The sequence below is a fragment of the Nesoenas mayeri genome (assembly GCF_963082525.1).
Source record: "Nesoenas mayeri genome assembly, chromosome: 3".
NCBI classification, from domain to species: domain Eukaryota; kingdom Metazoa; phylum Chordata; class Aves; order Columbiformes; family Columbidae; genus Nesoenas; species Nesoenas mayeri.
Genome location: NC_137544.1, coordinates 88,631,598 through 88,646,972, shown reverse-complemented (window position 1 = coordinate 88,646,972; position 15,375 = coordinate 88,631,598). Strand labels below are relative to the sequence as shown.

At 42.8% G+C, this 15,375-nt stretch overlaps 2 protein-coding genes across 2 annotated transcripts in view; one reads left to right on the top strand and one right to left on the bottom strand.

The window, feature by feature from the left end:
• Positions 1–7,389: 7,389 nt before the first annotated feature.
• On the top strand, positions 7,390–9,512 carry SAYSD1 (SAYSVFN motif domain containing 1; the record flags this gene model as incomplete). Its single annotated transcript, XM_080341949.1, has 2 exons — positions 7,390–7,548; positions 7,629–9,512. The coding sequence occupies 2 exons, from the start codon at positions 7,390–7,392 to the stop codon at positions 7,923–7,925; spliced, it is 456 nt and encodes a 151-aa protein (XP_080198075.1). The 3' UTR covers positions 7,926–9,512.
• Positions 9,513–12,557: 3,045 nt separating this feature from the next.
• GLP1R (glucagon like peptide 1 receptor) overlaps positions 12,558–15,375 on the bottom strand; it is a gene marked incomplete at both ends in the record, with an annotated part of 88,342 nt that continues 85,524 nt past the window's right edge. The window contains one exon of the mRNA XM_080342037.1: positions 12,558–12,725. Coding sequence (XP_080198163.1) covers positions 12,558–12,725 — 168 coding nt within the window. The remainder of the gene's footprint in view (positions 12,726–15,375) is intronic.

Below are 15,375 nucleotides of genomic sequence, written 5' to 3'. Positions count from 1 at the left end.
CAGGATTTCACATCACAGGAAAGCTGAGGGTCTGGCTCGGTGTCTCCATTTCCCTCAGAAGCCCTAAAGTATCTCTGTCCTCACCACTGCTGTTCTTACATAAATTCTCTTGTCCTTCTCTCCTACCTGGGCATTCACCTAGTCCCAGCTGACTGGGCTCTACACCTCAGATTTTGTGTCTTGATAGCTAACCAGAGGAGACTGCTGCTGAGTCTGCTTGCTATGGTGCTTGCTATAGGTCTGTGAAGAACTGGGTTGTTTCTGGGCTTAGAGTCAGGCCCAAGCCATGGATATAACCCCAAGAGAAAGTGGTAACTGGTGGAAGACTGAGGATTTTCCACTTTTGAAGATGTCAGAAGTAGGTTTCTGCATTATGTCTTGGATTTTGAAATACTGAATAGATTTTTTTGCAAGTCAGGGTTGGCAATGTGTTTCATTCAAGGAGTTATTAACCTGTTTCATAGGCAAAGTTGCCTCTTACTAGCTTTCAGCAGTTAGCAAATGCTGTCTTTCTGTGAGTCTTTTATGGATTTAAGACCTACTTAGATCTTGCATCTTTTTTCCATTTTGCCTCACATAGGCTTTGCTTCCATTTATTCCATTTATTAGAATAGAAAAATACTCTGTCTGTGAATTATACCCTATTACGTTTAACTTATAAGGCAAGAGATTCAGATTCCTAAGAGCTCTGTGCCACCATTGCACCTTTTACTTTGGTTGTATCCCTTTGGGTTCATGCGTTTTCTTTACTGTCATGAAGATAAATCTGTTGGTATTTTCTTAATGAATTAAAAGTCAGCTTTTGGGGACTAAGATCCAAATTAGCACGTAATTACCTATAGTGGGGCTGAAACTTCAATTAGGCCCTTACACACAGATCAATTGCCCTCTGGACTCTGACTTGATCCGAAATGACAGTTATGAGATATTAGATTAATAGAGCAGGGGTAGTCAATGAAACATGGGTGAGGGACCTGGACAGAACTTAGATTACTTGGCTGCAATCCAAGACAGCCATGTGTAAAATCTCTGCCCTGGTGATAAGCCAGGCTTTGTCCAGAAAGCTTTCTTGGATGCTCCTGTCTTAACTGAGCAGACCATCCTCATGTCCTATTTTCTATAAATTTAATTTGGGATTCTCATACCACTCATCCCTAAGGGTGGTAAGCTGCTCTTGTACACAGTTCAGATACCTGACAGCTCTGGTTTCAGCACAGAGCACTAATAAAGTAATCACCACTTCCATTAGAAAATGAATGAGTACTTGGGGAAACTTCATACTGATGGTGGCACCCACAGTTGGTACAACGGTATAACAGCTAGAGCATTTCCCCACTGAACATGGGGATTTTCACAGCTGATTCTGATGATGCACCAGCCTTCACTCATTGCACTGGTGGGATATAAAGCTTTCTTCTCCTGCCTTCCTCCCAGGGTCACAAGCCCATAGAAATCCCTTCCATAACTGACAAATGAATCTGGAGATCAAGTTCATTACTGCTGCACCTGTCTTTTTTTTGTGTGTATACCACCCACCAACTTTCACTAGTGGACCTTCTGCTGCAGTGACAATCAGTTATTTGAACTATTCTGTAGCATAATTTGGAAATAAGCAGATGCTATGTCATGTGTTTAAATAGCATTTTGGAAATGTGTTTTCCTAGGTCATGCTGAAAGGCTAAAGTTCTCTTGGTGGATTGATGAGTTTATTGCTGTCTTTGAAAAGACTAGGGAAGGCCCTAAAATATTTGGGCTTGGAGTGAATATATATTTTTTTAATTCTAGGTTTGTCCAGAAATCTTTCTTGGGTGCTCCTGTCTGTCTACACAAGTGCCCCTAACCTTTCATCATCTGTTAGCTGTGATTTGACTGAGTAGTTTCACTCTGGTGACAATCATCATAAATATTCAAAAATACAGCCTAGCAGTTGTGGCTAAGAGAAAAGGATGATGGTGATAAATTGACCAAAAGACTAAACCAATAGTATTTCAATAAAATCTGGCATTTTGTCAGAATTAAGAGTTTGGACTTCTGTCCTGTGGATTATGTGGAGATATACACATGCATCTGTTTTATTTTAGGTAAGCTCTTTTCTTTCACTCAGAGCCAAGGAGGAATAGCACTGCCATGGTGTCTCCCTCCTTTATCTTGTGTTCTCTGAATAATATGTGGGAATTAAGAAATAGTGCTAAGCCCTAGCACCTGGTATACCTGCCTGTCTCAGGGGTGCAGGTGCAGTCTCACCCCATTTGGTTTGTTTCTAGGCAAATTATTTTTATCAGCAAGAGCCTGAGGCTCCAAACAGTGGGCAGGAACACATGTTGCCAAGTGTGATGAGAGCTCAGTGCTCTTGGGTGATGATTTGCCCTGTCATATAGGGCAGAGATGTGAAGGCATGAGAAAAGGTTTTTGCAAAGCCTTTCTGTGCATTCTGCTCCTCTAAAAATTAAACTTGTCAGTGCTCTGCTCCTCTTCGCATTTTTGTGGGAGTGGCTCTGTAAAACCAGCAGTCAACACGAGCATTAAAGTTTACAGTGTACTCTTAATAAAGGCTTCTGAAAAGAGAGTGTGTAGGTATGTGAGGGGGTAATATATTCCTCTTTTGTCTTCCTGACTCTTTATTCACCTTCTGACATATAACATTTTCTATATTTTAAACTCTGATGGACTGGAAGGAAATAGGTGTGGAACCAGAACTGAGATCTCGAATCAGGTTTAAGATGTCATCTCATGTTTGCTTTACTTCATATTCCCTGTCTGTGAAACAAGGGAACTGCTGTTACAGCATCTAGTTAGGCATTGTTGTGGTTAAGTGCTGTGCAAACCCAGATTAAAAAAAATATTCATGCCAAGCCCAAAGAGCCTTATGTATTTCCAACTTCACGGAAGTGCTTTGATAGTTAATGTACAAAGTTAGGGTTTTTTAAGTTTTGAGAAGAGTGGACTGGTTAAACCAAATATAACATCGTTGACAGATCAGAGAGACAAATCAGGCTTCCTTTCACTTCAGTTATAGTGAATTTCAGGTGGCAGCTGCATTATTGCCCACTCTGTATGACAAAAATCAAAACACAGTATTCTGACCTTTTGAAGTTCTGTAACAGTTTTCAAAATTTTGACTTTCAAAGAAGATCAAAGCTATGAATATGGCAAAACAATCCCAGCTAGAATGCTCATGGGGTGTTATCTTCTAAATATGATAAAGTAGCTTATCTCTCTTTTCTGTTACAATGATTTCACTAAATATCTGACATTTACAGTTGGCATTGTACCAGTGAGGGATACTTACTGTGCTCTTTTCTCAAATTGAAGTTTCCCATGAAATTATAAGGAACATTTCAGAGTTGTGACAGAAATATTAATAATTCTGCTTTGCCCATGTTTTAATGTCTTTAAATATAGAGCATTTCAGCATATAAAGCAGTAACATAAATGCTAGTATCTCAGCGCTTTTTAGCATATACTGCTGAATATACAAATGGACGCTTTTGGAGACCACAGAGATGTGAAAATTTGCAATTCAGAACCTAAACTCATTCAATAAAAAGATAGACAAAACATTTCCTTTACGTCTGAAAGCAAAGTACCCTGACGCTGTTATTTTAGGAAATAAAATTAATGAACACTTTTTACAAAGGAAGCAGCTCTTCTCTGCATTTTAGAACTGATTAGTAAATGGATATGCAGAAAGCTCTGTAGGGTATTAAACAAGTATGAATCTGTGCACTTCAATCTATTTTATACGTGTTCTCCAAGACCTCAACAACTAAAGCTAATGTTCCCTCAGCTCCATTGAACTAATTAAGCTAGGTCGTTACATTAATAATGCTTTGCCTTTCTGTCTGCATTTATGGCACTTAGCAAGTCAGCGTGTGTGTGTGTGGGTGCTTATCTCATGAAGGAGAAAGCTCCTGTCAATGAATTAGATTAATCTATCAAGAGAATTAATGCGACTTGATTAGTGTTGATACATCTGAAAAAGCTGGTGTGCATGAACAGTTATCTGCAGCTGTAGGAAGTAACAACACTCCAAACCACTGACCAAGGCCCTGAGCTATTGAATAAAGAGGTTGCTGATGCCAAGACGTGGTGACGGGCTGCTGCTGTGATAAATGCAAAGGGTGCCACAGGATCTGAGTGTTGCTGTCAACACTCAGTTTAATTCAGTTGGGTTGGTATTGTGCCACAAATAGTTCTAATGCCTTCTGTCATGGAAAAATGTCTCCCCAAGTTAGTTTTCAGTTCTCTTGCTTCCTTAAGGAGCATGAAAGAGCAGAGTCACTTGAAAATTAAGTAAGAAAAACTCTGCAGTCACCCTCCAAAAATAAAAGATTGACCGCACTTTGGACATGGCTGTGTTGGTTTTCTTGTTTTGTCAGTTCTTTCAGCAGCCACTTCATCTCCATCAGTGCTCTTGCTGATGGAGAGCCATACCCAAGGTCACTAATGGTTTGGAAGTTCCCTATTACTGCAAAAGTAGTCCCTTAAGCCAGTGATAACTGGCTGAAATCAGAACGCTAAAACTCTTCTGTGTCACAAGTATTAAAATGTAATGAAAATTTGATAACTGGGATAAAGGAAAATGTTTCAAAATTGCTGAAGTGGAAACATATGAAGAACAATACATTTTCCTCTTGGCAGAAAGAAATGTGCGTGTGGGTTTCTTTGCATTACAGACATGACAATTATGATTTAGCATGAAACCATGAAACCAAGTTAAAAAAAACACAAGTTTTTAAAGTTATCTTAATGCTGCCTCCTAAAAGGAGAGCAGTTCCAGAATTTCAGTTATCGAGAATGCAGCATTAGTGATCTATCAACAGCACCCAACATATTTGATTAGTCATTGACTTAGCAGCAGCAAAGGGGAGCAAGGCTTGGCTCATAGTCTCACACCTACAAAAAGTCTATATTCAATTTCATTTTCTCATAGATAGTTAGAAAGGCATTGACCAGCTCAAGAGTTCCAGAAAGGTGTCCTTCAACCTCTTCATGTTACCCCTGCCCTCCCAGCCACTGGCTGAAGATCCAAAGACTAGGCTTGGTGAACTGCCTAGGACCTTTGTAAGCACCGGAGTAGGGAACAAATTGTCCAGGAGGTTTGTTAAACAAATAAACACAACTAAGTGTCTATTCAGTTAAGCTGTTTGTTTAAAAACAGGATATACTGAAGTCATTTAAGACTTTATGGATACAAATTTATTTAGATATTTGTCTGCAGTATAACACTCATTTACAGATGAGGTTACTGAAGTGACTTAGGCTTCAAAGGCACAAGTCATGGCATGCTTTGACATGTTTCCTAACAACACATGGCAATATAGGTGGCCTGACACAGCTGTAAAACAGCTATTTGGATGCAAAATAGCAAGTATGTACTAAAACCAGTACATTTGGAATAAAATCTGAATGCAAGTAAATCACTGGGTGCAGCTTGCAAAGGTGGTATTAAACTCAAGTATAACCATTAGTTTGACTAACAATGCATGTGGAACATAACATGTGGAATTACCCAGCACTTCCTGGAGGAGCTGTTTTCATGAACAGTAGTACAAGAGGAAGGAAAAAAAATCAAAATAAAATCATGTCCTGTGCATGCTACCTTAAAACATTTTTGACTGTTATTTCAAAATCAAATTTCCACAAGTAAAGAGAAAAATGTCATACACTGTGGCAGTTTTTTGCAAAGTCGGAAGGTTAAAAGAAAGTTATTTTGTAACCAAGCATAAAATAGGCATTTGAAAAATGATTTAGTTAGAAAAAACACAATTTTTTCCACATTAAGATAACTTAAGAACACCCAAATTGATTTTTATTAGACTTCTCATATTCACTTCTGAGCTGACACATGCAAGAGATATTCAGCCCTAAAGGTCACTTCTGAGAAAGCTATAAGTAACTGGAAACAGCACTGCAGGATGAAATGATGTCTCATCGCTAACTATTACTGCTGGAGAGTGATAAATATTTTACTCCTGAGGCTAAGAGCTGGCTCCTGTAAATAAATTTCTATTTCTCGGTTCTACTGATAGCTGAAAGATGATCATAGAATCATAGAATCATTTCGGTTGGAAATGACCCTCAGGATCATCGAGTCCAACCATAACCTAACCTAACTCTAGCACTAAGCCATGTCCCTAACAACCTCATCTAAATGCCTTTTAAACACCTCCAGGGATGGTGACTCCACCACTTCCCTGGGCAGCCTGTTCCAATGCCTGACAACCCTTTCTGTGAAGAAATTTTTCCTAATATCCAATCCAAACCTCCCCTGGTCCAACCTGAGGCCATTTCCTCTTGTTGTATCACTTGCTACTTGGGAGAAGAGACCAACACCCTCCATGCTACAACTTCCTGGTTGTAGACAGCGATAAGGTCTGTGACAGAGATGATTTCCCCTATTTTGATTTTTTGTTTAAAGAGAGCATGGGACAGCCCAGCCACGTTGTAGGACACATCCCTGCTGAGGGTCGCTGGTGAGGCCCGCAGGCCTGTACTGGAGGGAGCATCTCCCGCCTGCTTCTCCATAGCAGCCACCTTGGGTAGGCCAAGTGAGCAGGGCTGCTGACCATGCCCAGCACAGCTGCCCTTGGCCACCACGCTGCCCCTGCCCTGGCTGCTCGGCGCTTCTCAAAAACAGCCGCTCGAATGCGCAGTGCAGATGTTGCTAGTCACCCTGGCTGCTGACGCATCAGTCACGCTCTACAGGCTTGGGTCACCTCATGCTTTGTTCTCTCCTGCTCCTTTTTCTTCCTGGTGTTCATAAGAGTAATTAAGGTTTAGATATCATAGAATCATGGAATGTCCTGAGTTGGAAGGGACCCATAAGGATCATCGAGTCCAGCTCCTGTCCCTGCACAGGACAACCCCACAGTTCACACCATGAGGGCTTGTCCAGTCTCCTCGTGAACACTGTCAGGCTTGGGGCCGTGACACCTCCCTGGGGAGCCTGTTCCAGGGATCCACCACCCTCTTGGTGAAGAACCTTTTCCTCATGTCCAACCTAAACTGCCCCCGGCACATCTTCCTGCCGTTCCCTTGGGTTCTGTCATTGGTCACTAAAGAGAAGAGTTCGGATACAGGAGTGGAAAAAAAAATATAAGGAAGGTCTTTCAGCTTTTCTCCAGAGCTAAATGGCAGGCACGGCTACCAGTTAGGAAGAGGAAAGGCGGGGGAGCAGCTGATTGTGACTCTCTCAGATTTGGGCCGAGGAGCCCCCGGTGCCTCCCCGCTCCGCCCCCTCCCCGGCCCCACCGCCCCCCGGGACCGGCCCGCAGGGCGGCGCGCGCGCTGCCCGGCAACCGCTGCCCCCGGGGCGGGGCGGGGCGCTCATCGGCTCCGCCCCTCATATAAACGTCACGCGCGCCCTTGCGCAGGCGCGGCGCGGCCATGGCGGCCGCCGTGGAACGCCGGCTGGCGGAATTCCGGGCTGTCCGCGGCAGCGCCGCCGTCTCGCCGCGCCCCGCGGAGCCGCTGGGGAAGGCCGCTGCTCCAGAGCCCGCCGGAGAACAGCAGGGTGCCGCGGCGGGGCCGGGAGGCGGCGCTCAGGTGAGCGCCGCGGTGGGCGGGGCGGGGCCGTGTGGCGGCGGGTTGGGGCTTGACGCCACGTCTCGCTGCTGCCTCCGCAGGCCCGTCCTGGCGGGGAGGCGGTGGCGGCTCCGCTGTGGGCGCGTCCGCTGCTGCTGAAGGTGCTGCTGTGGGCGGTGCTGCTGGCGCTGTTCGCCGAGCTGGAGCTGGGGCTGCCCTACTTCGTCCTTTCCCTGCTCTACTGGATGTACGCCGGCACCCGCGGCCCCGGCGAGCGGCGGCGGGGAGAGCTGAGCGCCTACTCCGTCTTCAACCCCGGCTGCACCGCCATCGCCGGGACGCTGACGGCCGAGCAGCTGGAGCGGGAGCTGTATTACCGGCCCGCCGCCGGGAGGTAGCGGCCGGCCCGGCGCGGACAGCCGTTTTGCGGCCCCCCCACTGCTGCCTCCACCCCTCCGGACCACGGACCCGAGGGAGGGCTGGGCGAGGAGAAGGGGGTTCCCGCTATGCAAAACACCGCTTGCGCCTTAGTCCTGGCCCTCTCTCCCCAGACGCGGTCCGGTCCCGAATAAAGCCGTGGCAAATCCCGCGCTGTGGTCTCGTTTCCTGGGGCGCTGGCAGCAAAGCCCTGGGCAGCTGTTTTGGCCGCTGCTGCAGCAGCACCGAGGGACACGGCTTGGTCATAACGGGAGCTGCCAGCGGGTTGGCTGGTGAATTTCAGCCCCTGCTGACCTTTGCCAGTGGTATCAGGAAGGCTGAGGTTTGACAGCACATTTAGCGGAATAGTTAACTAACTGCTTTTCTTCCCCGCACTGTCTGGAATCCTCTTGCTGAAGAAAAGACATGAAGCACCATCCATGTACCTAAAATAGGCTGCTGCTTCTGTTCACACTCTTGTTTTTCATCTATCACAAACATCTGATTTTAATGCCAGATCCCTGTTTGCTTTGTATTACTGCTTTCATGTTTTGTAATTTAAGCAAGAAAAAAAAAGATTTGTTATTATTCCTGGCAGGTAACACATGATTTTCTTTAAACATAATTTAGAGACCTGTTAGGGTCAGTGTGCAGCAGACATGGAAATGCAAGAGGCCCTCAGACAGAAAGAGGGATTTGCCCCGTTGTTGGATACAGTCCTTTTCACACAGCACAGCTGTTGATGCTGCTCACCATCATCACACAGACTGTCAGATGTTCTTGTATGATCTACCAGCATTTTTAGTTTATAGATCATTGTGTTAAATCACTAAAAGTGTTAGTAAAGAGCAGCTGGTAGAACTTCTGGGTGTGAGGACTGAGTTGAGAAGAGTCGTCACAAATTGGTCTTTCAAATCCTGTTTCGTTGTGCCTTTTCTAATTTAATAGTTATACACCATGCTCAGGCTTGACTTGCCACAAGTTTCTTCACTGGTTGGGGAAACAAAAGGAAGTGTTTTGAATTTAATTGGACTGGAAAGAGAAACAAAAGTAATATCTTTAACAGTGCTAAGCATCAATCAGTAGCTCTCCACAGCACTCTCTTAGCTTCTATATTGGTCTGTTATGTGAATTCCAAATGTTCCTATTTAAAGCCAAGCACAGAATTTTTGGATTTGCACGTATTCCTCTGGTAAAGACCCTTCAGTGTTCTCACTATTCTTACTGATTCCTTATGACTCTATACAAGTAATGTACAGCATTTTGGTTTTGATTAACAAAGCCTCTGCAGGTTCAAAGGCCTCTATGCAGTAGACACAGAGTTGCAAAAAGCTTTGTTTCCTTGGAAGAACCATGACTGTGAGTCCTCTCATTCTTAAAAAGTATTCCGATTATGTAGTAAGAAGGGCTCAGGTGATACTTAAATATACCAATGAGTGACAGAATTTTGTGAGTTGAAACTTTATTCACAATAATAAAAATAAACATCAGCATAGTGTTCATGGGGAGCTGATAATCTGACATATTGTACAGTTCAGTACTGTGGGTATTTTTTAAAACAAGGAAATGCATGCAAATAAATATTAAATATAAGATAACATCCACGACATTATAAAACATTATAGCAGCAATGATGGAAATAAAGTTTTCATTTGCTATAAACTCTAATTACATTATGTCCAGGTGAATTTATAGACTCTTCTATTTAATGCTTCATGAAACAAGTTACCACAATAACTGAGCATGAAGCTGAAAGGCACAAGTAATAAAAATTCACACAATTCATCTGTTCCAGTGCTTTGTGTTGGTTTGTTTATTTCATACTACTCAAATAACTGCACATTATAAATTCTGTGATAGAGATGGCATGAATAACAACAAAGGCTTGTAAAGGTTTTACTGAAGTAGATAAAGTATGATGGAGAAATTGGTGTTTAGGCCTTGCTGAAAGTATTTTTCAAAATACATGATTAGTGTAATTCAGCTTTGGTGGCAATTACTTTCACTGAGTTGTTCCCTCAGTACTTGGAGGGGATTTAAAAAGGTTTGAAGGAGTGCTTAATCAGAGAGGGGAAAAAAACCAATTCTACCACAACCCTCCGCTTGGCTAAAGTCTTACTTTGTCATCTTACTTTTCTCTTGTAGGCAAAAGGCAAAAGTTACCAAGGTAAGTTTGTCATCTGGTGCTGGAGCCATTCTTGTGGCCCCAAAGCCCTCAGTTCCTAAGTAACTGGGAGGGACAAGAAGAGCCTAGTAACTCAAAAGCATGTCAGACTGTTGAAAGCATCTTGTGACAGCAACTAAGTACTGGTTTGTAACCACACATGTAAATACTTTCTATTCCTATGTCTTCCATAATTCCTGTTTTCATAGCAAAACTATCATCTTGCTAACAGCTGTGCAAGTAGCAGAAACATTTGGAAAACTAGCACCCACTCTTCAATATTTATGAGTGAAATTATTCCCTTCAGTGTGCATTATCATACAGCTGTAAATTTCATCTGTCATCATGGTGCCTTTTCACCTACCAGTGACTAACTTTATTAGTCTTTTCCTATTCAAAGCACTTAAGGGTAGATGTTAAATAGAAACATCAAGCACACCCTCTACGTACTGGAAGCTAATTAACTAAATTGCAGGACAGCAGTTGACATACGCACATAGTGATCATGTATTGTATTGATGGTCACACAACATAGAAGCTAGTTATTAAATTTATAGAAGAACCTGAGGTGCTTCATTCCAAGGTCAGCTCTGCAACCCATGTTAGGAAGGGAAGGCCTGGAAAGGGCCCGTGTAGAAGCCAGCATGCTAAATGTACATAAGCCAGCCTGAGACCTGTGGCAGATTTCTACAAACGTGTCTGACTTCCTCCCCCCTGGAGCACAATTACAAGCATCATAGCAGAAGAAGGTAACCAATCCTCTCTAATTCAATTCTAACCTGATGATTGCAATACTAATCTACCCTGTTGGCAATCTGGATTCTAATACAATGATTAAATAATCTCATGCAAAGCAATCTAGCTTCAGGCAGGAAAGATGCCGAATTACATCCCAGAATATCCAGTCCACTTTCTTGGCAATGGAGGCTGTGAATGCAAGTGCAAAGAAAGGTTTGAAAAATCAGGGTTGTGGGGTTTTTTAAAATCTCTGCTGAGTAGTCTAACTGCTACACCATGAAAGTTACTTGTTACAGGATTTCTACAGACAGGGATATTCTCAGAGCTAGTTTTGGCACCTTGCCTCTTTACTGTAAATGGAGCCTGAATAACAGCCAAGTAAAGACAGGCAAAGTATGTTATTAAGTGATGCGATTGGTCACGTGCTGCTGGTAAGTATACCTCTGTTTTTCCCCAGCAACTCCAGTAAACATCAGGGTGGGTAACCAAATGAGCAGTGTAGATGCATTCATTGCAAGAGCCTTCGCAGTTTTAAACGAACAGACAAAAGCCTGTTGAGTTTAGGCTGGCGTTTGAGGGGATTGTTTGAAGGCCGCTGCTGGCCGCAGGCTGTGGCAGAGGCGGCGGGCAGCCCACGGGCCGGGGCCAGGCGCTGTCCGCGGTGCTGAACCCTCCGCCTCCGCCACAGCTGCTGTCCCGCCACCGGGAGCGCAGCCCCTGCGGGTGTCTCCCGCCGGGAGAGAACGAACAAGGCTGGAGGAGACAGAAAAGTGAGCCCACACTGTGAACTACCCAATTTTCCAAGTTGGTGACGTCTGGTTAGAGCAGCTGTGGCCACAAGCTGGCTTCTGTGTGTTTGTACCCACAAGAAGCAGAGTATAGCTTAGGAATATAATGTCCTCTTGAAGTACAAGTCATTGTCCTGTCCCTGTTAACACCTGTGTGCCAAATGCAGAGGCAGAGTACTGTATAAAAATGGAAGGGCTGTGTTTTCAATGGATATTTCCATCTGTGTCAATAGACCTAAGATGCACCTATTAATAGCAGAAGAAGCCCCTACCAGATACTGACCAGATACTGGGTTTATTTTTTTTTCCAAGTGACACCACACTACCTGCTGTATTGACAGACCTTCACATTACTGTTTTTCACCCACCCAGAAAACAGACGAGCATATTTTCAACTTTAACTCTGGGAAACTCTTAGTACAAAACCGATTCTTCCCTAAAACGCAAGTTGTGTCCCACTGAGATTTTTTTTTTTTTTTTTTTTTTTAAAGTGCTGATAACACCTTGCCTTACCCCATAAAAGCCTAAATGTATTTTTTGGCAATAATCATATTTTGTATCCTTGTAATTTAATCATTCAATCACTCAGCTCACCCACTCAACAGTAATAAGCCATTGACCCTGTGGTCTCAGACTGGATCAATGCTATGCTTAACTTTTGGACACCTGGAGGCCTTGTGTGCAAATAGGAAGAAACTCTTTTAACTTACTTTAGATGTGATAAATTTTTCCTCTGATGTGTTGATTACATTAGCAGATTGCTTTCCCTAGAAACCTTTGTCCAACAGCCTGCAGGCAATGAGCAGCATATGCTTAAGTTTCTTGCTGGAGATGCCATACTTAAGCCACTTGCTTGGGTATTTAAGGGTTTTCAGGTATATTATACAGTTCATTGCTCTCAGTCTCATTCACCTGCAGAAATCTTAGCTGAATGTGGCCTGACAAGTGGCAGCATAGACACTACTGCCTACTGTGCCTCCACTGCTGATGCTGTTGGCTGGACACTTCAGAGGTTTCATACTGTTGTCTCTCTGGACATACAAATGTTCCAATCTCCAGCGCTCCCAGGTTTTCCGAAACTCCATCTGAACCTAACAGGAGGAAAGCAAAAGGAATGAAAGTGGAACAAATCAGACCTTTAAATGACTCTATTAGAAAAGAGCAAGGAAAAAATAAAGATACCATACTACTGAGAAAAGCTGGCAATGCTATAAACCTGCAATATTATTGCTTCAAATTATACAATTATCTCATTAGTCCATTGTAGGTTATTCCCTATTTAAAATAATGACAGCATCCACTTTTACTTGTAGAAATAAAGCTCTTTTATGTGCCAGGAAATCTCACCTTCATTATTTTATTCTAAATTGCATTCAGCTACAATACTGAACGTACTCTATGCCCTACCAGAACTAACAATTAAGTTGATTTTGCTTATCAGTCATGAAATGACTGCAAAGACTGGCTTCCCACTCAATATTGTAACCACGAGTATTCTTAAGAGTTCTAACTTCTGGTTTGATTTAAACAATATTATGGTTTGGATTATTTTTGTTCTTTGAATATTTATGGTTTTTTATTCCATACAAAAATGAAGATTTATTCCAAATTGAAAAGCCAATAATTAAGCATGTTAAAGACTGTACTGTCCTTTCCCTTTTTAAATAACAATTACAGTATCTCATTCCAGATACTAGCTTTTTTTTTTTTTAAGTTACAAAATACACTCATCCAGTTGCAGGTTCTGGGTTAAACTGTGTAATCTATGTACTCATTTGGAAGTTTATCTAGGGTCTTGTAACTGCTAAGCAATAACAGAATTCAGATCTTCCTGTTCCACGGGCAAAGTTTTTGCCTCTTGACTGAAGTGAGAACTTCCATTAGCTTTTAAAACATAAGGCAGAGGACATAAAATTGAACCTTTATTACTCTATTTAGAAAAAGGCAGGAGTGCAACTACAGTAATCAATTCACTATGGTGTGTGCTTCAGCCTGGAAGCAAGTTCACTATAGGTGGGACACTCAAGTGTCCTTCTCTGAAGAGTTGTTTTTTGTTTCCTTTTAGGGTCCAGTACTGACCACCAAGAGACTAAATACGTTGATGGTAGTTCCAGCACAAGCTGGCTGCTGAAACCTTCATGCTCTGAGGGAAACTTCTTAGGGAACCAGCTGTTGTATGTCTGTCTTGTTCCTTGTAAAATACCCAATCTGGGAGGCAGCCCTACAAAAAGTAGCAAAGCCTTACACAACCAATTGTCTTCCCTTGGTGCTTACCTCAAATGAGGCTTGTCCACTCTGGGCTACAGCCCTTATACTAACTACTATCCTGGTGGGTACCAGCTGTATCTCTGCGTTTCTGACAATGGAATGTCAGAAATGGTTGTGGCACCTCTGGTGCTACAAGCAAATGGGACAGAAAAAAAGATGCTGAGACAGAAACTTGTATTTTACTGTGATAACTGGGGGTCATTGTGTAAAAAGCTGCACAATGACACCAGAAAAAGACAGTGTATCTGAGATAGCTTGGTATAGAAGAACAACAGAGAGCAGCCCAGGAACAGTGAAATGCAGGGACTGTACTGTCTGCAGGAGAAGAACTGACTGTATGCCAACTCAGTACTTGGTACATTTTGTGGGCATGGAAAACAGTGGGAAGAAGCAGTTGTAGACATTTACAGGCACATCCTGAAAGCAAGCATGAATTTACTTACTGACAGAGTAAGTCAATGAGCAATAGAAATTGGTATCTCAGAATCAAAGGGAGGAAATGAGTCTTCAGTCTAGCTGGACATGACAGGCTGTATCCTAGAGCTATGACACAAATAGCCTGCAAGATTGAGATGAAGTGAATGGGAAGACTTGAACAACAGACTGTATCAGAGATGATGTCTTAGGAATGGAACTGAATGACAGAACATTAGTTTTCTCTCCAGAGGTCAGGAAAAGGGTAAAGAGCAACTCTGCTTTCTGTGTTGAACTGAGTTTTTGCCTAGGCAGCTGTGAATGTGTGACCTATTCCCTTGAATAGGTTCAGATTTATTTTGTGAAGAGGCAATTCTTCAGCACAGAAGTAGATCTTTCAGCAAAACAGTTATCCTAGTAACTTCCATGTGTGGCAAAGATTCCCCAGAAATAAGCTATACAGGGAAAAGGGAACCAAGAACAAAACTCCCATGAGAAAAGGGAAGAATTTTATGTAGCGTATTTTGAAAGAGAAAGGAAGGAGGTACAAAAACTTGTAAAGATGGTCATGGAGGTTAAAGGTTGAGAACACTTCTCACAGAGAGGAGCTGATTGAGCTTAATGGAGCTGATGGGCTAGGATGTTGAGAGCATAGCAATGAATCTGGAATCTGATTACAAAAAAAGTTAAACTTTGGCAAAAAAAAAAAACCATCTCCACAAATCATAGTGAAAGGAAAGCAGGTCTGAAATGGGACGGAGCTGGTGGAGTGATTCATTGGATAGTCTGAATAGAGAATGAAAAGAAAGAAGAAAGATTGGGTAGTAATTAAAAAAATATCTTGGAGTCAGGACAGATTCTTTTACGGCAGAAGAGAGTGAAGTGTACTCCCACTGTGATAGGAAGGAGGCAAATAGGAGAAACAAGACTATAGAGAATGAAACCTGAATCAGCTTAAACTAACTCTGATGGAAAGTGGCAGCATCTCTGGTTAGAATATTTCTTACAGAAAGCAACACTAACTGCAGAGAAACTGGTGATATTAAGCCCAGCATATTT